General features: G+C 43.4%; 1 protein-coding gene across 2 annotated transcripts in view; it reads left to right on the top strand.

Annotated features, from left to right (window-relative positions):
* The window catches only part of CARMIL1 (capping protein regulator and myosin 1 linker 1), a 310,903-nt gene that overhangs the window by 151,815 nt on the left and 131,924 nt on the right, over positions 1-27,164 (top strand). For both annotated transcript variants that reach the window (XM_047858089.1, XM_047858088.1), the window contains exons 9-12: positions 5,449-5,524; positions 11,461-11,549; positions 12,751-12,845; positions 25,274-25,360. In XM_047858089.1, coding sequence (XP_047714045.1) covers positions 5,449-5,524; positions 11,461-11,549; positions 12,751-12,845; positions 25,274-25,360 — 347 coding nt within the window. The remainder of the gene's footprint in view (positions 1-5,448; positions 5,525-11,460; positions 11,550-12,750; positions 12,846-25,273; positions 25,361-27,164) is intronic.

Below are 27,164 nucleotides of genomic sequence, written 5' to 3'. Positions count from 1 at the left end.
ACCACAGCAACGAACAACTCTACGTGCAATACATTTATAGCAGGGAAAAGTTTAGGGAATGTTAATTGTCTCCTCTGTCTTCAACAGAGTGTAGGAAAAGATTCTGCTATGTGACTCTAAAGGGTATTAACATTGGATCTTCCTTCTCAGGGTTTGGAGTCTTAAGATGTCTTTGTTCCCATTTTCAGGAAGCAGTAGAAATGTCCTGTGGAAATGACAAGAGAATATTATGTTCCCATGTTACCAAGACTCAGGGGAGCGTTACCTAAACTGCTGTAACTCTTCAAGGGTGACCATACTTTTCAGATCAGAGTCAAGTGGCAGTTAAGAGTGTCTTAGGAGATCAAGGCAAAACACATTGGGAGGCAGAATCCATGCCATGGACTGATAGTAAAAAGCTGTCACCACGAGAAAATCAGTTGAGATGACAAGCATTGGTGTTTGGAAACCTTTCTACATCATGTAGTGTAACCCCCGGGGTGCCTTAGTGAAAACACGAGGAAGGGTTGGTTCTGACTGGCACAGACCCCACCGGGGAAGGTCCAGGGAGCTCTCGGCAGTGAGGTGTTACCGGCACAGGGGTTGGGAGGCCCGCGTGAATCAGGAGTTATCCTGTTTGCTTATCTGATTGCTTATTACTATGTTCTGAGAAAGCCATCCAGGAAAATGAACTCTCGGGAATGAAATTATTTACATCTTGTCTTGTGTATTTTTCTGTCGAGGTGAAATGTACCAGTTTTGATCATTATTGGTGATAGATCGTCATATGTAGACTGAGTCTCCTGGAGCCTTGGCCTCTGTTGTGGCTGTCCCGACGGCTTAGATGTTCTGAGAGTGACCGATTCTAGGAATCCCGAGTGTCACTCAGTTCAGACCTTGACTTTTCTCTGTGTTTGCTGAAGTGGTTCCTGGATGCTTGCTTCTTAGACTTGAAGCTCCCCATTCTCTGCACGGTCCAGGCAGGTTGAGAGAAGCTTTGGACCTGAGAAATTGAGGTTTTACATAGTGTTGTATGGAGCTATAGTTTATTTACTTTTGCTTCCGTTTTGTATTCTGATGTGTGACCATTCTACAAGTTATCCATTCTACGGTTAATTGGATATTTGGGTTAGCTTAATGACTAGGTTGAGTAATGCTGTTAAGGCCATTCTTACAGTTGTTTACTTAGAGAAAAGTTTGCCGTTCCGTGTACCAGAATGCAAATAATGGTAAAGTCAACCACTGTGTCCGCCCTTGAGGTCGAGAAACAGTCTATTGCCTCTTCGAAGAAGACTTTAATAAGTCAATTTTCAATCACGGTTCCCCCTGCACTCCTACCTTACCTGATGGAACAGTTATTCTAACAGTCCTTGTGTTTCTTTGTAGTTGCGTTACAAAAGTGTGCATGTTTCATTTAGGGTTGTATTAAGTCTTTTTTTTTTTTTTAAATTTTTAAATTTTTTTTTTTTTTACATTTACTTATTTTTGAGAAACAGAGTGAGACAAAGCATGAGCGGGGGAGGGGCAGAGAGAGAGGGAGACACAGAGTCTGAAGCAGGCTTCAGGCTCTGAGCTGTCAGCACAGAGCCTGATGCGGGGCTCGAACTCACCAACGTGAGATCATGACCTGAGCCGAAGTCGGCCGCTCAACCGACTGAGCCACCCAGGCGCCCCTGGGGTTGTATTAAGTCTTTAATCAATTTCGGAAAAAAATATTATTTTGCCTTGGCTCTTGTTCTAGCTAGCCTCTGTACCTGCTTTCTGCCTCAGGCTTCTCTCCTCTCTCCAGTATGTCTTGCCTGCATAATGAAAATTGTTACCTTCCTCTGATACATCCTGCCTACATTGCTGAAATTGTTAACTTCCTGAAACATTTCTCTGCTTAAAAGCTTTGTAATGGTCACCCTGTCAACAGTCATGTTCCCTTCGCTTTCAAGCCTTATTTCTAGATACTAAGTGTTCTGGTTATGTGTTGCTATATACGAACCATTCCAAACGTAATGGACTACAGCAAGAGCCATCCCTTGTTAATTGTCTGTCACAGCTCTGGGCTTGATTAGGCTCTGCTAGGTGGTTTTTGCTTGGGCTCTTTCCAGCTGTTACAGTCAGATATGGGCTGGGTCTGGAACCATCTTGAAGGCTTCCTTATTCACGGGTCTGGTAGTTGCTGCTGGCTGTCTGCTGGGACACTTCCACGTGGCCTGGCCTTTCTCAGAGCAGGGCGGCCGGATTCCATGGGTGAACCTATCAGGAGAAGGAAGTAAGCAGATGCCATATTATTGCCTTTTCTTACCTCACCTTGGAAGTCCCCCAGCATTGGTGGAAGATACCCATGTTGTCTCCAGTGTCTGACCATTATGGATACAGTCATTATAAACAGTAACATATAAGTTTTTGTGGAAGTACATGTTTTTATTTCTCTTGGTTGAGTATCTAGGATTGAGGTTGCTGGATCTTATGGTCAGTGTGTATTGAATATCATAGACACTGTCAGACTGTTTTCCACACCAAGTATGCCATTCGGATTCCCATCAGCAACGTATGAGGTTCCAGGCGCTTGGCATTTTTTCGTTTTCAATTTTAGCGATTCACTAAGTTTGGAGTGGCATCTTGTTTTGGCTTTAAATTGCATTTCTTTAATGGTTAATAATTTCAGACATCTTTTTATGTACGTCTTTGCCATTGATATATCTTCTTTGGTGAAGTATCTGTTTAGATCTTTTGCTTATTTTTAACTTTTTAAAATTATTATTTTTGAGAGTCAGAGACAGAGCATGAGTGGGGGAGGGGCAGAGAGAGGGAGACACAGAATCTGAAACAGGCTCCAGGCTCCGAGCCATCAGCACAGAGCCCGACGCGGGGCTCGAACCCACAAAACCGCGAGATCATGACCTGAGCGGAAGTCGGACGCTTAACTGACTGAGCCACCCAGGCTCGCCTCTTTTGCTTATTTTTAAAAACTCGGTTGTTTCTTATCATTAACTTCTTTATACATTCTGATATCAAGTTCTTCGTTAGAAACGTGATTTGCAAATATTTGCCAAGGAAAAACTGATTTTTCCACTTTACCAGGTGAAGTCCAATTTATCAATTTTTCCTTTTGTGGATCATGCTTTTGATGTCGGATCTAAAATCTCTGACTAAGCCGTACCTTGCTCTGTCGACCATTTCCTCCGCCTGGATTCTTCTCCCTTCGCTTGTGGACTTCAGTCTGCCTTTTCAGGATTTTTGCATGTCCTTTTAGAGCTGATGCTGTCCTGCCCCCTGTGACAACGTAAAACCTGCTTCTATAAATGATGTGCTCTTCGGTTCCTGAAAACGACTTCGTTATGACAAAAGCCAGCTGTCCTTCAAATCAAGTGACAGACTAGCACACACAATAAAGAGGTTCTGAAGTGTCAAGTCTGCTTGACATTAAATCCACACAAGGAAATAAGATGAGAAGGAGCCGCCGTGGCTCCTGAATGGAGAAGTACAGGGAGAACCCCTGAACCAAGTGTGTGATAAGCCGGCATTTGCCGTCAGAGAAGCGACTGTCCCCAGATCACAGGGGGAGCAAATGGCGTTGACTCTGGCACGCGGTCCGTGGGGAGCAGGGACGGGAGTGAAGACCTATGGGAAGGGTTGCTGTTCATGGTTTTAAATCTGAAACTTAAGCAAAAATTGATAAAGAGGCTCTTCGGTTGGACAGATGGCATATGGAACCATGTGACTGAGAGTATTTTTTTTTTTTTTTTTGCATTGTTTCTCTCGCCTACCTGCAGGGACTTGTGTCTCCTTTATTATTTATTTTTTTTTAATTAGAGAGAGAGAGAGAGAGCAAGCAAGCAAGCAAGCTCAGGAGGGGCAGAGAGAGAGGGGGAGACCCAGAATCCAAAGCAGGCTCCAGGCTCCTAGCTGTCGGCGCAGAGCCCGACGTGAGGCTCAAACCCATGAACTGTGAGATCACGACCTCAGTGGAAGTCAGATGTTCAACTGACTGAGCCCTACCCAGGCGCCCCTCCTTTTTAAAGCATGTCTGATGAAGCCAGACGTGTGCTTAAATGAGATAGCCTGAGTAGTGTGCCTGCCACAGGGCCCGGTACGCAGAGGCTATGAAATAATGTGGATTTTGCCACTCTCTCCACCTTCTGCCTTTCTTTTCCGTTTCAGCAACAGTTTGAGTGTTTGCCAGGTGTCACGCCAGGAGGATGACACTGATTATGGTCTGGCTGAAACTGGAAGAGAGAGAGTTGGTTTTCAGAGAACTTACAGCCTGGGGGTGGTGGGCAACAAATGTTGAATACAGAGGCAGAATAAAATGACTCCGAGGCAGAATAAAATTAATGCTAAATAGAGATGCGGACAGGGTGCTGGCCGGGGTGGCCCAGGGGAGCCCAGACAGGAGATGTGTGATATATGCGTCGAAGGGTGCAGGGATTTTCCTAGGTGAACACAGCACTGAAAGATGCTTCCGACCGTGAAATTGTATGGTGTGTTTGATGAGTAGTGAATTGTCTGCTTCTTGGCTTGTGCATGAGTTAGGGGCATGTTGTAGGAGAGATCAAGCTGGAAAAACACGATGCAGGTGGCTCTCTGAAGCACATAGTTCCTTCAGTGGCTGAAGAGTTTGTGGGAAGCATGAGACAAAAATGCACCTGGGCTGTCTCATGTGTGTCATCAGCATCAGGAACTACGGGAAAGTTCCAAATGGTTGTAGGATGCTTGCTAAGCCTCGGGGATCCATTCAGGGTCACTTATTATCCACAAGGCTAGACAGTGTCCTTGCTTGCATTATAAACTCACCTGGAGAGTTCTATTGACTCTTAACAGTGGTGGGAGAGTGGGGGCTGGGGCACCGATTCTCCCACGCAGTAGAAAATCGCAAGCTTTCGACTCCCCCAGAGCTTAAGCACTAATAGCTTAGTGTTGACCGACAGCCTTATCAATAACCTAAGTATTTAACACATATTTTGTGTATGTATTATATGTTCTTATCATAAAGTAAGCTAGAGGAAAGAAAATGTTATTAAGGAAGTCATAAAGAAGAGAAGATACCTTTAGAATACTGTATTTTTTTTATTAAATAAATCCATGCAGTTCGAAGCCATATTGGTCAGAGGTGAACTGTATGTGACATTCTTGATGGTTAAAGGTAGAGACTTGCTAATAGAGAACTAGACGTACAGTTTCTCTTAGAGCAAGGAAGGTCTCTGAGCACACACTGTACAGGTCTCTTTTCCTCCGGATACAGCCATCAAAGTCCCTCGAAGTGATTTAACGCCAGTCTTTAGGAATTCTGCTTACAGACGTGAAGATCTGTCCTGCAGACTTTAACCGTTGTCTAGCAGTGGAAGTCGTTGCAGCTGGAGGCTGTGCTTGTGAATGATAGAAACGAACAAGTAAACTTGGATGTCACAGGTTGAAAGTCAAGTGCCAATATGGCTGTCCTAAAAGTGCTTTCACGTGTCTTGTTATTTCTGCCTCTAGGGACCTGATACCCATCATTGCTGCTCTGGAGTACAACCAGTGGTTCACGAAGTTGTCTTCCAAGGATCTGAAACTGGTAAGAAAGTGGAGCTCTTGCAAAGGTCGCTTAGCTGCGCTGAGTTTCAAAAGCCCGATCGTTTTCAGAAACACATTTGTTTTCCTACTGATCTGCCGAGCTGCGCACATGCTTCTTTCTTGAGCAGATATTTTTCCCGTGAATGATCTGCATGCCGCTGCACCCAGTTTGTCGTGTGAGATGCTCTGGAGAAGTACCTCCTCAACGTTTTCAGCTGCTTCAGGCAATTTTAGATAATGAACAGAAAGACACAATGTAGCGTAGCCTTCAGCACACACACTCATTCTGTCGGCAAAAACAAAGTTACGTCTGCACGGCTGCCAACAGCAGATTTTACGTGTCTATCCTGCCTTCCGTCTCCACGAAGCCTCCCTTCCTAAGAATTTGGGGAAACGTTACCAGGTTGAGTTGGTCTGGTTGAGTTATGGTCGTTAACATTAATTTTCTGGATGAGCTCTGGGGCAGATTTATATGTAAGGGAAACGAAATCAAAGGGCAGTGTTGGTTTTCAGAAGGTATGTGGGAGCCACATTTTCGGTCTCTTTTACCAGTGGAAAAAGACGCCCTATTGGGGATTGTCTGCACGTTCAAAGCAGCCGTGTGGACAGAGGCTTATCCACCGGTTAGCTTTCTGCTACTTCATTTTAGGACAGGAAGTCATGTACAGGTTGTTTTATCGGCGACTCTTACCTTCAAGCCTCCGGCCTTCAGGGAGCGCGGAAACTGGGGGCTTAAGATTTTCATAGTGAAGAGGTAGGATTTTGATTGAGACGTGGGTCTGTAGAAAGTGGAGGGTTGAGATTTGCTGGTGGACAGGCTGCCTTGTTCTCTGAATTTCCTGGGGAGTGAGGGGCTGAAAGGCATTATTAGCACGAGCTTGGGCTGAACTCATTTGGGGTCCATGGGGAGCCGGCGTGGTAGAGAAAGAGTGTGGGCTGGGAAACAGACCTGGGTCTCAGATTCTGACTCATGACAAGGCCATGTGACCTTAGCTAAGTCACTGGACGTTCCAGGGCCTCAGCTTCCTGCGTACCTATTATTGAGAGTTATTTGGACCTCGTGTCTCATTTGTCTCTATCCAGAGCTTATCAGAGTATATGGCTCCTAATAGCTATTCCATAAAAATTGATTTAATGAACAGATGTCAAATTAGGTTGGACCACGAATGAATGGGCGTAGCCATACATGTATAGCTAATTTGCAGATTATTCAGAGGAGTAAATAATGTGGACAGAAATGTGAACACAGTACCTGACCTATTGCAGGCATTTTTTAACTGTTAACTGTTGTTACTGCTGTCACAGACTAGCGAAGAGGCTGAGAAATGAACGAGTGTGGGGCTGTGAATTCTGGAAACTGTATCAGCTAAACAGGGGGAGTTTCTGAGGTCAGTGGTGATGGAGCTGGGGATGGTGGGGGCGGGGGCAGGTGAACTCCCAGGGAACAGACCAGAGGCCATGATGGAGGGTCAGATCTGGGGGACAGAAGCCTCTCCTTGCTTGCTGCTTGCTGCTTGCTGCTTGCTGGGATGGGGACCATTTGTAGGACCGAGCCAACGGCCGTGACAGACCGGTGAGGGGAGCCGATCGGGAAATGAGAAGCAGATTAGTTCAGGGATTGTGGGATCAGTGAGAGCAATGCTTCTCTACCAAGTCAGTTCACCTGGCTCATTAAAACATTCCTGTAAGTTGGTGAATGGGGCACAGGAGAGCTCCGAGGAGCTGATGCAGACCCACTTTGGGAACTCGTCCCAGCCCGCTGTTAGAGGGATGTGTCCCGGCCAGTGGTGCTGCCCTTCTGTCACGATTTCTCCCCGGTGTGCTGGGGTGAAAGGAAGGATGGCGAAGGGAGGCGAGGGCTGCCCTTTACGGCTTTTCCGTTAGCGAAGATTGAAGCGCAAAAACACACGTGTATATTTTTAACATTCGGTATTTTAAAACGAAAAGTGGTCTTGGGGATATCAGCCTTCCGTCTTCAAAAGGAATGGCAATTCTTCATGAGTTTTCACCCGAAGTTAAAAAGAACGGACACTTGCCCCTTTGATGGGTCTTGCCATATGCAGTCTCAGAACATTTTCTAATATGTGGCTTATTGGGGGACACGACAGTATTCCACTTTCTTTGGACTTTTTTTTTTAAGTTTATTTATTTTGTGAGAAAGAGAGAAAGCGTGAGTGGAGAAGGGGCAGAGAGAGAGGAGAGAGCTAGAATACCAAGCAGGCTCCACACCGCCAGCACGGAGCCCGATGTGGGGCTTGACCTCACGAACCGTGAGATCGTGACCTGAGCCGAAGCTGGACGCTTACCCCACTGAACCACCCAAGCGCCGCTGGACTTTTTATTTTATTTTATTTTATTTCATTTCTTTTTAATTTTTTTTTTTTTTAAATTTTTGAGAGAGAGACAGAGCATGAGTGGAGGAGGGGCAGAGAGAGAGGGAGACACAGAATCCGAAGCAGGCTCCAGGCTCTGAGCTGTCAGCACAGAGCCCGACGTGGGGCTCGAACTCATGAACTACGAGATCATGACCTGAGCCGGACGCTCAACCGACCGAGACATCCAGGCGCCCCAACCCCTGGGCTTTTTAAAACGGGAAATGCTTGGCAAAAAAGAGTGACTTTCTCTCAAGTTGTATACATTCTCTGGGTTGTTAAGATTGCTCCTGGCTCACTAAAAGCCCGTTATGTGAGGGCACCACAAGAGAAACAGGTCACATTCGCTTTCTGCTCATCTTATGACTCTAGTCGTAATCCCTCTCCCTAAGTTAAACAGGAGGATGGAGGGATTTTTTTTTTTAATAAGCCAAATTTGCGATTAGGACCAAGTTCCTGTCTCATATTCTCCACTGATTAAAACCGCAGTAGATTGGCGGTCTTGCTCAAGGCCTGATTTTGTAATTTAGGCAAGTCGGCGAGCATCATGGGGTCTTTTAAAATCTTTTAAAGATGGCGTGGTTGGGCCAGTTGTACGTAGTTCCTTTTAGATATAAAAATTCCATATGCCTTTTATTTCTCATTAGTTCCATTGTTCCCGACAGCAATTCCCCTAGTTTTTATTATATACTTTTTTTTTTTTTTTGAAAGAGAGGGAGGGAGAGAAAGAGAGAATCTTCAGCAGGCTCTGTGCTCAGCATGGAGCCCCACGTGGGGCTCGATCCCACCACTGTGAGATCATGACCTAGGCTGAAATCAAGAGTCAGACGCTTAACTGACTGAGCCACCCAGGCGCCCCTTACTGTATACTTTCGAGTTTTAACTAAATGCAAGCTCTTGGAGAGGCATTGTCTTAATTTGTTAAGAATTTTGTCTCCCTAAACCGGTGAACATAGGGTTGAACAGACAGTTGACGCCTGGGGAGCACGGCAGTATGGTCACATGTTACTTGCCATCTATGTTTGGGTGTATGTGCATATCGCTTTAAAAACTTCATCCCATATATTCTTAGTATAGAAAACAATTCTTTTCACGTACTTGGCACTTAGTAAAAAGTAACAACATTAACGTAGACGTAAATGACTTGTTATGCCTCTCCCCTACTGGCATTCTAAAGAAAAGTTGGGCATACTTTTTGCACATTTTCTGTAATAAATTTTTATTACAGTAATTATGCCCAATGGGTAAATGAAAGCTCTGCTTTGGGAAATTGCTTTTCTGGATGCTTCGTGAGGTCGCCCTGGAAAGGTAATGATACCATAGATTGTTTTTTGGAAATTAGGATAATTCCTGCAAAAACATTGTCGAAGCAATCACGTTTTATCATGCCAACACAAAGTAAGATCTGTTCACCTGGTTGTATATGGTGAGATACAGAATTACATTGATCAGGGGGGCCACCATTTTGAAAATCACCACCGTCAGCATAATGCAAATTGCAGGCATTCGGTCAATGGGAATTAGTTTTCCTCTTCCTTTGTCAATCTGTGGGACACATCAGTAACTCGGGGACCATGTGAAAGTAACATTGTCGACAGAATGGATTCAAACACCACATAAGAATTATAAATGCCTCAGATGCTGTGGGACTTGCGTGTTTCCAAGTGGGGTTTTCTAAAGGGTGCTCACTAGTGAGTTTTGTTATATTTCAGACTGTTCTAGTGATGCTTAATCCATTTGGATATATATGATCTGATAAATCAAAGAATTGTAAATTTGTGTGATATTTGAGGTGAAGAAACTGCTTTGATTATAGTATGCCACAGCACATAGAACTCCCTCCTTCCTTCCTCCCTCCCTCTCTCTCTTTCTCTCTCTCCCTCTCCTTCCCTCCCTTCCCTTTTCTCTTTTTCTCTGTTTCTTTCTTTCTTTCTTTCTTTCTTTCTTTCTTTCTTTCCTTCCTTCTTTCTTTCTTTCTTTCTTTCTTTCTTTCTTTCTTTCATCATAAGGGATTTAAATAGACCCTAACTTGTTTTTTTTTTAATTTTTTTTAATGTTTATTTATTTTTGAGACCGAGAGAGACAGAGCATGAACGGGGAGGGTCAGAGAGAGAGGGAGACACAGAATGTGAAGCAGGCTCCAGGCTCTGAGCTGTCAGCCCAGAGCCCGACGCGGGGCTCGAACTCACGGACTGTAAGATCGTGACCTGAGCCGAAGTCGGACGCTTAACCGACTGAGCCACCCAGGCGCCCTAAATAGACCCTAACTTGTAAGGAGATTTTAAAAATCACTTTTTAGCGTATAAATAATTTTAAAGTCGGGAGCTGCCTTAAACATAAACAAATATAAAAACATTAGCATATGAAAATTTAAAAGAAAAAAAATGTGGTACAATTCTGCAGCCAGGACACAACTGTTCATTTTTTCATGACACCTTCAAGCCCTGTGCTACTCACATTAGCCGTTTCAGTGGTTGCGATCTTTATTAGACATTTCACAATAAGTCCGCATTTCATTTAATGTTCTATCCGAGCACTTAAAATATTTTGACAGAAATACATAACACAACTACATAATTTAAAACAATCTAGTGTTTATTTCCACGAGGGAGTATTTGCTAAACTCTCATTGGGTTGTGTCCCCCTTTATTGTAGAGAACGCTAGTGGGAACATCGTAATAGTAAACATTTATCAAGTGCTCATTCGGCCACCCTTTTAAAGGACATGACGCCTTTAAACCTTAACTTTCTTATCTGTAAAAAGGGAATAATGATACTTAACAGTTTTATAATGACACACACATAAAGGGTTAGCTCAGGGCCTAGCACGAGACAAGAGCTCAGTAAAGGGAACATCATGTTGTTACCATCATGGCCTCCACACAGTCTTCTGTTATCCTTTCTGGAGATCACTTTCTTTGGGAATTACTTTTGGTTGTCCCCAAATTGGGATGCGCCTCTGAGTGGCCCCAGCACAACTAAAATGGCATTTTATTTTATTTGAATTAATTAATTAATGTATTTATTTAAAAAAAATTTTTAAATGTTCATTTATGTATTTTTTTTTGCGAGAGAGAGAGAGAGAGAGCGAGCGAGTGAGCAGGCATGAGTGGGGGAGGGACAGAGAGAGAGGGAGACACAGAACCCGAAGCAGGCTCCAGGCTCCAAGTGAGCTGTCAGCATAGAGCCTGACATGGGGCTCGAACTCACAAACCGGAGATCGTGACCGGAGCCGAAGAGTCGGGACGCTCAACCGACTGAGCCACCCAGGGGCCCCTCAAGTGGCCTTTTAATTAGTCTGTCGTAATTGTCTGTGTTCTTGTCTGATTGCCCTGCTGGATGGTACACTCTGAAAGGTAGCAACTTTTTGTCCTTTATATCATTGAATCCCCTGGACCTCGAATGTGACGGTGCGTGGGAATAGACGGTCAGGTTTTGTTGCGTGAACGAGTGCACGAATAAATGGCTCATTTAATTGGAACTTGGCGTCTGTGTGGGTTTGTCACAGCAAAGTGAGGTTGCCCTTAGACTTCGTGACGTGGTCAAAGAATGCTTTCTGTTACAGTCCACTGATGTCTGTGAACAGATACTGAGGGTGGTGAGTAGGTCCAATCGGCTGGAGGAATTGGTGTTGGAAAACGCTGGACTTAGAACGTGAGTATCTTCCAGAATATGTCAGTATATTGCTTAAAATCTTTCTGCTGTTTCCTTAAAATTAATACTTGGATTTTAAAAAAAGGTTGGGCTGCTCACATATACAGTGTAGTGTTTCCCTTCTAAAAACAAACAAACAAACAGATCCCTGTGTTCCCCATCATCATGAAGGTCAAGGGTTTTATAACATCTTTTATTGTTGTGTTGCTGGAGGGAGCCCGGTGTGGTGGGAGAGGATGGACCCTGAGCCAGGTGCCTCGTGGCCTTGGGCAAATTGCCTCACTTCTGTGCCTCAGTTTCTTCATCTTTAAGACGGAGAAAATAGTAGTGTCTACCTTACAGAATTATGGTTGTGACGATAAATGAATTAATACATGTAAAGTCCTTAGAAAAGTATCTTTCCTGTTACAGATGCTATGTGTCAGGTTTTATGAGTATCACTCGTGGTATAATTTTATGTAACACATTTAATATAATTTTATGGCTTTGCTTTGATATGTTTTAGCCATTTCTCTCTCTTTCCAAATTCGTACTTGCCTTGTTCAGTAGTAGGTGGGGGTTCACTAGTCAGCACGCCTGCTTATGTGGAGTTCGAATCAGCTAGAACAAAGACTCCACTGCTCCTAAGTGAGGAGGGCCGGAGGTTTCATATTCACGGCACTTAGTGTGTTACTTTGAGTACAACGTACCTAAAATAGTGATTTTGATTTTTGTTACAACATAGTGTTAGCAACTGTAGCCTTTAAACTCAATGATCAGGACAATCAGTTTTGCATTGTGAGCATTGCATGAAATGAGAATTAAGGTCTAGTGAACAGCCTGTTGCAACTTTCGTGGAATGTAGGTGCAATTCAGGATTTTTTTTTTTAAGTTACGAAGGGACTCTAAGTAGTCCTATTCATAGCATCCTGGAATGTGTCTTTAAAGGGGGCAGTTACCTCTTTTCTTTTTGCTCTTGAAGGAGGTTGTGGCTAATCAGAATGAACCAGATTTTGGCCGTGGCTTTACAGATACTCTATTGAGGAATATAGACCTGTGTAACATAGATCGGGTGTTAATGAGTAGATGGTCTATATGTTAATATTGTAAAGAAGGATTTCCTTTTTTTAGATTTCACTCTAACTTTTCTAGCTTTCAAGTGTTTTATTTGAGCAGGTTTACATTTTGTGTTATGTAAGCTAACTGTTTTGTTTCCTTGCAGAGATTTTGCACAAAAACTGGCCAGCGCTTTAGCGCATAATCCCAACTCAGGACTCCACACAGTTAACCTTGCTGGCAACCCGCTGGAAGACCGAGGTACTGTAGCATTCCTGTGATCACTGATGCCAGAATTGTAAGAGAATTAGGGAGTTTGAATAGCCACACCGTAAGAACACGGTCAAACTCAGCTGTAATTACGTAACAGATTCTACTGGTGGCTTTGTTCAGCTTCTAGATTTCTCTACCCTTTGATGAAGATACTGGCGCTAAAATCCATTATCTGATTAACTTCTTTTGAAGAGACACAGACAGAAAGGAGGCTATTGGTTTTAAACTGTTGTATTAGTTTTTTGTGGCTACATAACAAATTGCCAGCAACATGGCAGCTTAAAATGACACGGATGTATTACCTGACAGTTTCCTTGGGTTCTAGTCTGGGCAGAGGTGTGCTGGGCTGTCCACTCAGCATCACAGGCTGAGATCAAGTGGTCAGGTGCGGCTGTGATCGTGACCTTACGGGCCCTAGCTTACTGGTTGTTGGCAGAATTAACGTCCTTGGGTTGGGAGGACAGAGGTCACTGTTTTTTTGCTAGCTCTCATTGGGGACCGCTCCCAGCACCCGGAACCTTGCCACAAGACGCCTTCTCATAAAACATGCCAGTTTGCTTTGCGCTCGAGGCAGTAAGGAGCACATGTCTTTGATGCCTGCCTTTCTTTTAAATAGAGCATCCGAGGGGCGTCTGGGTGGCTCAGTCGGTTGGGCGTCCGACTTCGGCTCAGGTCATGATTTCCCGGTTTGTGGGTTTGAGCCCCGCATCGGGCTCTGTGCTGACGGCTCAGAGCCTGGAGCCTGCTTACAATTCTGTGTCTCCTTCGCTCTGCCCCTCCCCGACTCGTGCTCTGTCTCTCTCTGTCTTTCAAAAATAAAAAAAATGTACAAAAAAAAAATTTACATGGAGCACCTGCTTGGGTCAGGCCCACCCAGGACAGTCTCCCTTCCGATGAACTCAAAGTCAACTGATCAGTGGCCCAATCATATCATTAGTCTGCCCCACACACTGGAGGAAATTGTACAGGGGACAGGAATCTTGAGGGCCTATCTTACTATCCTGTCTACCACAAACATCTTTGAATATTTAACCAGGTTTGAATGTGAGGACAGGAAGAAAATGAAGGACTGGCCTTCTTTAGAAGTGTTTGTGTGGGCAGAGGGAAGACTTGGCAGGTTTAGAATGTGAAACTTAAGTATTTGAATTCTCAGCAGGAGAACATTGGTGGGTGGGGTTTAAAAAGAATTAGCTTTATCTCTAGAGGGAGTATTTTGTTTTCATTAGCTGCTGCAAATGTTTTCCAGCATTGCTGAATGAAAGCCTTTCATCTTGTAATGTTATATATTTGATGAGGATTAATTATTAAGCGGAGCTGACAGTACGGATCTAGACACTCAATTCTGCCCTGTGGTCCCGATATAGACATCGTTCTTCCTTGAAAAGGACACCCACTCGTGTGGTATTCAAGCCAAAAATAAAGAGTAACTTCCTAGCATTTAAAGTAGTCCGTCTAAAGGCAGTTTGAGGCTGAATTAGAAAACGACATCACATGGAAATCATCCTCATGGAATAAACCACAGCTGAAAATAATGGATGCGTATCCCTGGAGTAGGGGTTTCTTTGGGGCATAGGAATTTCTTTAGGAAGAAACAGATGTTGTCTCTGTTAGTGAAATGCTAGAAAATGATGAATAGGACGAAATGGAAACGTGGAGGTAAATCTACGTGTCGGTTACCGTTTATAGACCGTTATGGCTGTTTTGGTTTGGCTTTTGAGAGGGTGGGACCCAACCATATTTATCCAGTGATGGGATGAAGTCAGTGGAGGGAGGTTGTTGACGGGGGCAGGTCCCTAAGGATGTGAATCCACAGCGCAGTCGGCCGGGAAGGGACACCCCTTAGTGCCGGGGAAATGCAGTTCAAACCACAGTGAGACCGCACTTCATAACCAGTAGAAGGGCTCTGATCCGAGTGGGGGTCGGAGAGGACGTGGGAAACTGGAGAACCCGCTTTACGGGCGGGAACGGAAAACGGTGCAGCCCCTTGGCACGCTGGTCGGACGGTCTCTTAAACCGCTAAACACAGATTGGCCACATGACCCGGCAACTCCCCTCCTGGATCTCACCGAAGAGAGACGGAGCCCGCGTTCACGCCCAGACTCGTGAGTGCTTGTCCCCGCGTTCCCCGTGCGAGCCCAACGGTGGAGGCCGCCCTCGTGCCCGCCGTGGACAAGTATGAAGGACACATCGTGGGCGTCTGGACCCGTGGCACGCGGCCCAGTGGTGGAGGCGGGTGAGGGGCTGATTCCTGCTCCCGTGTGGTTGAACCTCAGAAACCTTACATCGGGGTGAAAGGAGCCGGACCCAAAAGACCACCTACAGTGAGCTGCGGGCTTCGGAGGAAGGATGCCAGGGAGGCCCAGGGTCTCCTTTGCTGCTGCGAACCCTCCTGGACGGCTTACCCCTCAGCTACGATTTTACCCCTCGGACCCCCGTCTTCAGTTTCAACTTCTCCGGTAGCGCTCAGTCATTGTGGCACATCCTAATTACACGCGGACACTTCTCCTCCACCTGCTTCCTTCTCGTCCCTGCCCCTTGTCCTCCGAAGACCTTGGACAACGTCCGTCGAGAAGCCCTTGCTTTAAATTGCGTTTGATTTCATTTCATCTTAATTCTCTTCTGCAGTTTTTCAGTTGCTTTGAAAATCGTGGCCACGTTCGCAGAGACTTCTTTTCTACCAGACCACGCGCTCAAAGATGATGTTTCTGGGCTTCTGTCCGCCACATTCCTACCTCTGAGCCCCGATTTCTGGGTCTTTCCATCTACCTGCGGTTCATTTGCAGGAGCTAAAGTCACAGGTCGTTCCAAGGATGTTCCCCTCAGCTTTGTGCGCACGTACTGACTCGCCAGCATGGTTTCTGCTCACGTAGGCTCAGTTTTTGACACTCCTGAGAATGTTCTCTCAAGCTGAGACGTCCCTTGTTTCGGCCCGTTCTAGATTCATTCACTGATGTACTTGCCAGTGTTCTTGGACAACGGCCAGCACCTATATTTCCTGCCTCCACTCTGGGGGCGGAGCCTCCTGAACACAAATTCCGTGTACTTTTCTCTTTATTCAGGCTAAGTACCTGAGGATGATGGGTAGTTTTTCTGCTCACGGATGGAAATCCCACCAGGAATCCAACTAAGTGTCAAATATTTATACGAGCCTCCGTCCAGGCAAAATATTTCCTGCTTTTTTGTTTCTGAGCTGTTCAGTGATGGTATTTTATGTTCGAAAACAATAAAAACCATGGGGGGGGAGGAATTTATAATTGGAGCGTGTAGCATATACAAGAGACCAAGGAAACACAAAGAAAAGACAGTTTAGCGGCCCAGAAGTCTGAGGAATTTTAACACCAAATGGAATTTGATTTGGTACCTGGGCCATCCACTCCGGGACTCATTTGGAAACTCTCAGAGAGAAAGTTTGGCTCCTCGCTTTGTGATATGAATGTGGATGCAGCAAATTCCTGTTATTTACTGCTCAGTCTCCTTGGGCCATACTTATGTATGAAGGACAGACGGACTTCTCTTGTTAAGGGGCTTGTGGCGGAGGAGGGTAGGGTATGAATCAGAAAGCTGGGGTGTGTGTGTGTGTATGTGCATTGCTTTTTGGGTGCTGGGTCCCGTGCTGTCTCTCTGTGTGGAGGACACACACAGCAGTGAGCAGACCACACGCACGTGCACGAGCTCTTACTGTGGATGCAGGGTCGGGGCGGTTCCCCAGCTTTGCTCTTGACCTTCTGTCCCCGTGTGTTTGCAGACTGGAGGTCAAGACCCGCTAGCAGGCCATGAAATCAACCCGATAGCTCATGACCTGCGTTTGAAAAAAAGAAGAGGAAGGACTAGAACAGAATAGAAAATATCAGAGTGCATTTGTCCGGGGAAACTTCGGTTTTAGTTTTCTACTACATGTGTGTGTGTTTATTTTTGTATGAGGTTCCTTCCTTGGGATGTCAGATCTGTTGCTTTATGTGAGTCATGGTAGAAAAGGCTGAAGAATCTCTGCCCCGGCTCAACTTGATCAACTTTGCCTGATAAGTCCCGGGGCTGACCCAGCGTCTGAGCCACGGTGTCCTGGGTCATTTCCTCGTGACTAACCTTTTGGATCTGACATTACTTTTTGGATCAAAGTTGAGTAGTTTTGGAGAATGCAGCTCTCCTCTCTTGGCTCATTCCACACGCCTGACTTCCTTAGTTGTTACAGACTCCGTGTTCTGTTCTTCCTGCTTGTCCCTCCCAGCAACCCTCGTTTTTATGGTCTCCGCCTTGTCAGGAATGTCTATCCCTTTCCTCCCCTCACTTTGTTCTAAATTGGATTATTTTGTTTAAAGATGATCTTGAATCCTGTCTCAGAATGTTTTTCTTTTTGGAAATGTTGACCTGAAGTACCCAGATTCCACCCCCCCCCCCCCCCCGACCATCTGGTGGTGACCCTGGTTTGATCTTTCGCATAAGACAAGACAAACAGATTCTAGAATTGCCGCTTCTATTTTTTGGTGCTTTCCATCTTGCATATCTCTCAGTGTGTACCAGTGGGTTCTGGAATCAAAATACATGGGTTCATTTCCGGGCTTTGCCACTTCCTAGCCGAGTTTCCTTGGACAAGTTACTTAACTGCTGTGTCTCAGGTTCCTCATCTTTGTTTTATTTTTTTGAAATTTTAATTCTAGTATAGTTAACGTACAGTGTTCTGTTAGTTTCAGGGGCACAGTATAGTGATTCAGCAATTCTGTCCCTTAGTGCTCGTCATGATACATATATCTTTAGTATCTTCATCTTGAAAATATTAATAGTACCTAGCACTTAAAGGTGTTCTCAGGATTAAGTGAGATAATACACACGAAGGGAGAAGGATGGCCTGTTACATACTGGGCACTCAATAAATGTTTGCCCTCCCTGCCTCCTTTGATTCATAAAATAGCCTCGTGGAGTAAAACCATACAAATATTATTATCCTCTTTTTATAAATGAGGAAATCTTGTGTTTACACGGTTTGGACAAAGCTTGTGGAGTCATACCTGATACTCGTCGGCGAGGCTCTGGTCTAGGATTTCCAGAATATCAGCCGACCAAGCGGCCAGTCAGTCTCTAATCCCGTGGTGGTGATTTTCTGATGTGGCCGTCTAGATTTCCTTGGGAAGCGGAAGGAAAGAATTTTATGTGTGCTTCTTGGAAAACATTGGCTTATTCCACAGCATGGCAGTAAATTTTCTGAATCACGCTAATATTTCAAGATACCAGGTTTGTGTGCAACACCTACCGAGCAGAAGGGACTTTTCTTGAGATTCGTGATGTCAGCCATATTTAATTGATATTTTTAAGGTTACACAAGGTGAAGCAAGGTTTTTTTTTTTTTTTTTTTTTAAATTTTTTTTTTTAACGTTTATTTATTTTTGAGACAGAGAGAGACAGAGCATGAACGGGGGAGGGGCAGAGAGAGAGGGAGACACAGAATCGGAAACAGGCTCCAGGCTCCGAGCCATCAGCCCAGAGCCTGACGCGGGGCTCGAACTCACGGACCGCGAGATCGTGACCTGGCTGAAGTCGGACGCTTAACCGACTGTGCCACCCAGGCGCCCCTGAAGCAAGGTTTTAAACACCGCCCGCCTTTGGATTTTCGGGTGTTCGAAAGTTCAGTACACTGACTCCATTTTTCCCACTGGTCTTTTATTCCTGTATTCCTAGTTCTTGAACTTTTCTTTTTCTCAGCCTTATTTTTGAAATGGAAATGTTGGCCTGTATTTTGTTTATTCACTTATCTTAGTGTTTCTGGTCTCCAGCGTTCAAATCTACATGCTTTCTGACAGACAAAAACGAGGTCTTCTGTTCGTCCACATCCTTTGCTAGAACTCCACATGGGGGATTTTGTTAAACTGTTCCTATTGGTGTTTTCATTTAACAAGGACCTCCTTAACCTTTTCGTCTACCAGGTGCACCCTTCTGATTCTAGGATATCCAAGTGTTAGAATTCTGTATGGCCTTGTCACAGGTTTTTAAATTCATGCGTGATTAATAGGTTAAATGGGTCGTGTCACATTTAATTTCCTGTCTTTGTAAGTTAATAACATCAGATGGCAGATTATAACACTGAACATTTCATAATTACTTTTTTTATTAGGCATACATGTTTTGAAGCAGAGGAAGCCAAAATAGTTTTGTTTGGAAAGGAGAAGTAAAAATTAGACCATTTTTCCCTCTAAATCTGACACACACTTAAAAAAAAGTCACAAGAAGGGTAATCCATAAAAATTAGACCGTTTTTCTTTCTAAATTTGACACGTGCTTAAAAAAAAAAAATCACAAGAAGGGCAATCCATTTCGTGAAGTCTCCAAATAAAAAGCTTTTAGAGATAAATTCTGTTTTAATTCACAGCTCTGAACGCTGTGTTTTGCTTTATTTTGGGGAGAGGATGGAGTAGTTCTGGCCAAAAACTGAAACGTCTTTTCTCTCCTTTGTTTGTGGGGAAATGTTTTCTCGATGATCAGTTTGTTCCCTGGCACTCTTGAATAAGTGGCTTCAGAAAGGTACCAGGCAGGTTAATTTTTTTGTTTTTCTTGAGATTTTGGCCTCCAGCCACCCTCATTTTATTCATGTTGCCGAGACTGTTTCTGAAGCCTGCCGGGAAGAAAGAGGATCCTTTGTGTGATAATCTGTTGTTACCTTTTCTCAAAGATCGGTAAAAGTATTGAATCTCTATGATGTACACCCGGAACCGATAGATTGTTGTATGTTGTATGTATGTCAGTTCTCCTGCAATAAAAACTCAATTTCATTCTTGTATTTAAACCAAAATGAACGGTAATGACCCCATTTATACCTTTTATTCCGTTTGCAGTTAGCAAGGGCATTTCTTTAAAGAAGAAATGTAACATATTTATGACTTACGGATGCCTAGCACATTAAAACAAAATATTTTGTCGAGAAAGAAAGAAGCTGGTAGCTTAGTCTGAAATTTGACAAAAACTACTTGAAACAGACTGTCCTGTTTCTGCATCGTTAGTCCGCTTGTTTCCCTATTCTCCTTTTTCCTGCTTTCTTTTCTTTTTTTTTTAATTAAAAAATTAAAAAAAATTTTTTAATGTTTTATTTATTCTTGAGAAAGACAGAGTGTGAGCTGGGGAGGGGCGGAGAGAGAGACAGAGACACAGAATCCGGAGCAGGCTCCAGGCTCCGAGCTGTCAGCACAGAGCCCGACGCGGGGCTCGAACCCACGAACTGCGAGATCATGACCTGCACCGAAGCCGGACGCTTAACCGACTGAGCCACCCAGGGGCCTCGTCCTGCTTTTTTCTTTTAAGTAAATTATCAAGCATGACTTTTATTCTCCTTTATTCTAATTCAGGAGCTTCGCTTTTTATTACTTCCGTTACTTACGGTGTGGTCATTCAATTTCCAGAGAAAAATATGGCTAGGCTGTCTACTCCTTTTTTTCTTCCTTCCTTTTTGGAAGATAGTTGTTGATTAAGGAATGAACACATGGGTGGTGTCACCAGTGGTGTAAAATAATTGCTCTATTCCGGCCTCGTGTCTAGTTACATGCATGTGTGGTTTTCTGTGATGTAGCAGGCATGTCTGACACACAAGAAATTAGTGAAAATGTAGAAAATGGTCATTTTCTGAACAAAGGAAAACAACTCAAAAGTCAACCTGAGCACTGCAAATTGGAAGCTGAATGGTAGGTGTTAACATTGATCTAACATATTTTTCAGCCTAATTTGAAGACATGGGATATGGGTTTGGGTTATTTTCTTTTTAAAACATTGTCCTAGCATATGCTTTGCTGGGTAGCACCTGCTTACAAAAGTATATAAGAGAATTGGTCATGGGTAGGGCAGTGATAAGTCTTATCATAATTTAAAAGTGAGTATCTGGTATCTTTCTGGATTCCATACCTAATTTTTCAAAAAGAGTTTTTGTTTTTAGAGCAGTTTTAGGTTCTCAGCAGAATTGAGAGGAAGGTACAGAGATTTCCCATATTCTTCCTGCCCCCCTCCACCCCTCCCCCCCCCCCCCCCCCCCGCTGGCTGCACATGCATAGCTTCCCTAGTTATCAGCGTCCCGTCAGAGTGGCAAGGTTGTGACAGTCGATGAGCCTCTAACGATTTTAATCCGTTTCTAATAGTTGGGTAGTGGTATCTCACTGTTACTTTACTCTGCATTTCCTTGATGACTTAGCGTGTGGAGCGTCTCTTCATATGCTTATTGGCCATTTCTGTAACTTCTTTGGTGAGGGTTCCGTTCTGTCTCTGGCGCATTTGTAAATGGTTTGTTTATCATTGTTGACTTTTGGGGAGCTCTTTGTGTATTTTGGATAACGGTCCTTGCAAACATTTGCTCCCATTCTGTGGCTTGCCTTCTCATTCTCTTGACATTGCCTTTTGCAGGACAGAACTTCTTAATTTTAACGAAGTCTAGCTTGTCAGTTAGGTCTTTCGTGGAATGTGCCTTTGGGGTCGTATCTAAAGAGACATTGCCATACCCATGGTCATCTACATTTTCTCCTCCCTTCTTACCTTCCATGCCTAAATTTGGAAGTAAATTTTTTCACTGACGCCTAACGTACGTTCAGAAAAGTCCACAGATCACAAGTTTACATCTTAATGAGTTTTTACAAAGTGAGCACTCTGCAGGAACCACTACCAAGAATGAGACATAGAAGTTACTCGTGCTTCACAAGCTTCCCTAGTGTTTTGCCCTCTACCACCCGGAAAAGATGGCTCTGATTCTGACTTCTGTTATGATTGGATAGGTTCGCTTTATTTCTTCTTGAACTTCATAAATATAGCATTATATAATATACATTTTTTTAATAGTTGGCAACTTTTGCTTTTCTTTGTGGAGAGGTTTTTAATCATGCATTTATTTTTTTGAATCGATAAAGAGTATTGAGAGTATTTCGCCTTATGTAAGTTTTGGTAAATTGTTTTTTTCATGACAAATTTGTCCATTTCTTCTAAAACGATACATTTTTGACCTACAGAAAAAATTTAACATCCTTTAGTTATATTTGCAATGTCTGTAGAATCTCTACTGGTATTTTTTTTCTTTTTTCCACTTCTCAGTTTGATAGTTTGATCTTTCTCTTTCTCCTTTTTTTTTTTTTTTTTTGTAAAACCAGTCTTGATGGGGCTTATTAATGTTATTAGTTTTTTTTGAAGAAAAGTATTTGTTAAATTCACTTATTTTATGTCTGCTTTCTATTTAATAGATTTCTTCCCTTTCTTACCCTTTTTTCTCCCGTTTTTGGGGATGAAATGGGAATTAGTTTGCTTTTTTTAATCCAAATATCCTGAGAGGGATACTTAGATAATTAGTTTCCAGCTTTATTATTATTATTATTATTATTAACATAAGTATTTAGGAGTATAAATTTTACTCTAAGCATGGCTTTAATTGTATCCCTAAAATGTTGATATCATAGTTTTAAAAATTTTAAATCAAAATATTTTTAAGATTTCCATTTTTGGAAAAGAATTTGGAAATCTTTTTTTTGGGGGGGGCTCGTTTGTTATTTGGAAATATATTTCTTAAGGTCTAATTATTCGGGGATTTTTCTAATTATCTTTTTGCTGTAATTCCTATGTTAATTCCCAATAGTGGTAGCGCTTGGAGAATATGCTTTGTGATTTCACAGTAGTTAAGGAACATCGTCTGTATTATTTGTTGAGCTCAGGATATTGTCACTTTTGGTAAATAAAGGCTCCACGTGGACTTTGAAGAAATGTATTCTACCGTTGTTGGGTACAGTGTTTTAAATATACGTCTTTTTTGATTGTGTTCTCGACACGATCTGTGTCTTCATACCCTTTTTGTGTCCATTTTATCATCTACAGGGATGTGTTTAAAACTCTCCCATTGTTGTGAGGTATGGCACACACACACATATATGTGTGTATATAATTATGCATTCTCCTGTTGTTACCATTAGATTTACTTTATACGTTTTGAGACTGTGTTCTTCAGACCATACAGATTTGAAATTATTACATCTTCTTTATTAGTGAAATGTTTCAATTGTATCTATGCCTCTTAAAATCTAATTTGTCTTTTATTATTGCAGATATACTAGTTTTCTTTTGGTTAGCGTTTGCAGCATATATCTTTTTATATGCTTTTAGGTTCGCTTGTGAATACACGTACTGTATTTCTGTTTCTTGAAGGCATCTGAGCGGTGCCTGGGTTGCTCAGTCGGTTAAGTGTCCGACTTTGGCTCAGGTCATGATCTCATGGTTCATGAGTTCAAGACCTGCTTTCGGCTCTGTGCTGACAGGTCAGAGCCTAGAGCCTGCTTCGGTTTCTGTGTCTCCCTCTTTCTCTGCCCCTCCCCTGCTTGCACTCTGTCTCTCTCTCTCTGTCTTTCTCTCTCTCAAAAATAAACATTAAAACAATTTTTTTAAAAAAGCATCTGATATTTTTATTGAGATAATCAATTTTTTGCTTGTTTTGCGTATTTAGTACATTTACATTGATTGTAACTATTGATTTTTCTGTATGGCAATCTATAATATGTCTGTTTTCTTTTTTCCCCTTTTTGTCTTTGTTATTTTTTTCTCCTTTTTTTCCTTTTGGATTAATTACACTTTTTTTTTTTTTCAACGTTTTTTTAATTTATTTTTGGGACAGAGAGAGACAGAGCATGAACGGGGGAGGGGCAGAGAGAGAGGGAGACACAGAATCGGAAACAGGCTCCAGGCTCTGAGCCATCAGCCCAGAGCCTGACGCGGGGCTCGAACCCACGGACCGCGAGATGGTGACCTGGCTGAAGTCGGACGCTTAACCGACTGCGCCACCCAGGCGCCCCTAATTACACTTTTAAAGTGACTCCCATGGGGCACTTGGGTGGCTCAGTTGGTTAAGTGTCAGACTCTTGCTTTCGGCTCACTGACAGTGTGGAACTTGCTTGGGATTCTCTGTCTTCCTCCCTCTCTGCCCCTCCCCTGCTCATGCTGTTTTTGTCTCGCTCAAACTTTAAAAAAATAATAAAATGATCCCCTTTTCCCTCTATCCGGGTTAACTTATAAGTGATACATTCTTTTACAAGAAAGTGTCAACTAAATAGCCTGCTCCCTCTTTGTAATTAACAATATGGATTAGCATATTCAAATCTCTAAAAATATTCACATAAAAAAAAAGACCCGTTTGACATAATTTAATCCAGTGATTTTTAAAAAAAATTTTTTTTAACGTTTATTTATTTTTGAGACAGAGAGAGACAGAGCATGAACGGAGGAGGGTCAGAGAGAGGGAGACACAGAATCTGAAACAGGCTCCAGGCTCTGAGCTGTCAGCACAGAGCCCGATGCGGGGCTCGAACTCACGGAGCGAGAGATCATGACCTGAGCCGAAGTCGGCCGCTTAACCGACTGAGCCACCCAGGCGCCCCAATTCAGTGATTTTCAAACTTATTTGGGAAATGCTATGGGGAGGTAAATACGGGCTCTCAGAACTCCCACCATCCTTGGCGAGACACCTGTCTAGACGCTTAGTCAAGCTGCATGACCTTTAGATTCTTTCTACAGTAGTTATTTCTTGATAAACTTTGATAAAATGTGTAGAGAATTTGGGGTTATATAATAGGGCAGCCACGAGCCTGGTATTTCCTTATCAGCGCATGGAATTTGAGAATTAGTCTAGGAGACCATATGGTTAATATTGTTTCAGGAACCTTCCCAGGGACATGCCCCTGGGAAGGTGATAACTCACATGTAGCAGGAAGTTGGTTGAAAGACCTATACGAAGGACATAGAGTCACGGATCACTTACTCCTCCCAGGGAAAGTCCGTTGTCATTGCAATCCTTGAATGGATGAACTAGGGTTCACCATTTCCCGGTCTGGTCTTTCAATTTGGAGGCTCTCTGGTTTTTAATACTGTGAATTTTCAAGTTACAAAGCCCACCTTTAAGAAGATAAACACACTCAGATGCTTTGTCTGCAGTTGTTAGCTAGAAGCTAATTAAGTATTGGAATCCGTGTGCTAAAAGTGAAGCTGTTATCTGAATAGTTAACATTATACCATTTTCTTGACAATAATTAAGTAGCACGCATGTGCTCACCCAGTGGAGTGATCAACTCATTGAGACACAGGTTAAAAAGAAGCAATTATGTCACTCTTCCTGAGTATTTGCATTTGAAATAGGACTATAGAGAAGAGGGTAACACTTCAGTTCAAAGAAACACATCTCTAATGGTAAAGTTTTGATATTGTTATGCTTAATTAAACGGTCTTCCTTTTTTCCTATCCTTTCCATAGGACGGAAAAAAAAAAGCATGTGTGATGGTAGATTATTAGAAAATAAAGTCTGATGTTAGAAAGAAAGAATGATTCCACTTAAATTGGAATCAAGTTTAGGTTAATTTTTAGTCCTTATAAAAAACAAGTGTAATTCTGAGAACTTGAAAATGTTAATAATCTTTTTTTTCCTTTCTCAGGTGTATCCTCTTTAAGTATTCAATTTGCCAAACTCCCAAAGGGATTAAAGCATTTAAATTTATCTAAAACCTCATTGTCACCTAAAGGTACAGTATATCTTATTTGTTTTATGTCTGTGATATTTCTGCTACACCATGCTACCTTTCAAAAGTTAGAATTATTACTCCGTTATGTACCTGCATACGTATCGCAGTTCTCTCTCTGACTGTCACAAGATAAAGAAATTCTGTAATTGGAGTGCTCATTGTCTAAGGCGAAATGCTTTCAGAGTAGAGAATCATTTCGAAATACAGTCTTTATAACTTCTTCACTTTCAGCCAGGGAGTGCCGCTTCCTGGGCTGCCTCCGGCCTCACATTCCCAGAGGCAGCTGGTTGTGTTTTCTTGACTCATCCTTGGAAGAACTTCAGCCTTCCCCTCTGCTCCCGCCCTCTTAAAAACCTGCTGTCAGATGGATGGTCTCTGCCCAGTCACACTGTAACTGTACCCCCTCTCTCCTGCTCTGGAAATTGCCTTTCCTTTGCCGGGTTCTCTTCTGACCCCACTTACCCTCCTCTCCGGTATCTAGGTTGCTCAGCAAATCCTGCCCGTTCTCTTAACGTTTCCACATTAGCACCCCTGTAATACTCGAAATACTGCTGCAGGCATTGTGCCTGTGTGCCTGCTTTGTCTTCTGCTTGCAAAACCTCTCTCCCTTCCTATACAGGGAAACCTGCCTCTTCCCTCCTTCGAATCTCGTATCTCTCTTTCCCGTGTGCCTCCTTGACTACTCCCACCAAGCACTTCCCTTCTGATGCTTCTGGTCACCAGACGCGTGGAGGTTTTCAGTCACGCCAAGCGATTCTCTGTGACGCCAGCTGGGTGACCCACAATTTAACTCAGTTCTGACACTATCTACCCAGAGGTTGCATCAGAGCCCGCACATTAAGGGCTCAGTCCCACAAGATTGCTCCCATTCCCCTCCGGACGCCATTTGCAAGCCTAGGTTAATGGAAGTTCCAGAGACCTCACCTTGGGGTTGATTCATTGGCTAGAGCGGCTCACAGAACTCAGGGAAGCACTCGTGTTTACTCGTCTCTTAAAGGATATGATGAAGGACACAGCAACCAGGTGAGGAGATAACACTGGGCGAGGTCTGATAGGGTCCTGAGCCAGGAGCGTCTGTGGAGCTGGGGTGCTCCCCCCTCCTGGTGTGGATGTGTTCGCCAGCCTGGAAAGTCCCCAGAACCTGTGCTATTGACATTGTAGGGAGGCTCCCTCAAACTGACGTGATCAATGACTAACTCTGTCTCCAGCGCTCTTCCTGGAGGTGGGAGGTGGAGGAACTTAAAAATTTCAAGCTTCTAATCATGGTTTGGTCACTGTGGGGACCAGCCCCATCCAGGATCCCACCCTGGGTCACCCCATTCAACAAAAGATGTCCCCAGTGCTCTTATGACTTGGCAAATGCCAAGGGTTTAGGGAGCTCTGTTCCAGGAATGGGGCAGAGACCAATATATGTGTATTTTCTATTCTCTCACACATCACCTTAAATTCTTGGAGAGCTTCAGCTTTTTTTTTTTTTTAATAAAACACTCATTTGTGATTGTCTCTTCTGAGACATATCCCTATTCCCGTGACCTCAGTAGAAGTGCTCTTTCCTTTGTGTTACTTCTACAACACGTGATTGATCGCATTATTACTTCTGCATCCGACATTACTATATAAATGCTGTGTTCCCCTCCTAGAAAGGGGCTACCCTGTCCCCTCTTATCTCCATGTCTCCGGCGCCTGGCACAGTGCCTGGGCCACGGTCGTGTTTAATGACAGTTTCTTGAATTGAACAATGTGCCATTTCTTTTTTTTAACATATATTTTTTTAATGTTTATTGTTGAGAGAGAGAGAGCACGA

The sequence above is a fragment of the Prionailurus viverrinus genome, chromosome B2, assembly GCF_022837055.1.
Source record: "Prionailurus viverrinus isolate Anna chromosome B2, UM_Priviv_1.0, whole genome shotgun sequence".
NCBI lineage: Eukaryota > Metazoa > Chordata > Mammalia > Carnivora > Felidae > Prionailurus > Prionailurus viverrinus.
Note: the sequence above shows the minus strand (reverse complement) of the source record. Positions and strands in the feature narration are given on the sequence as shown.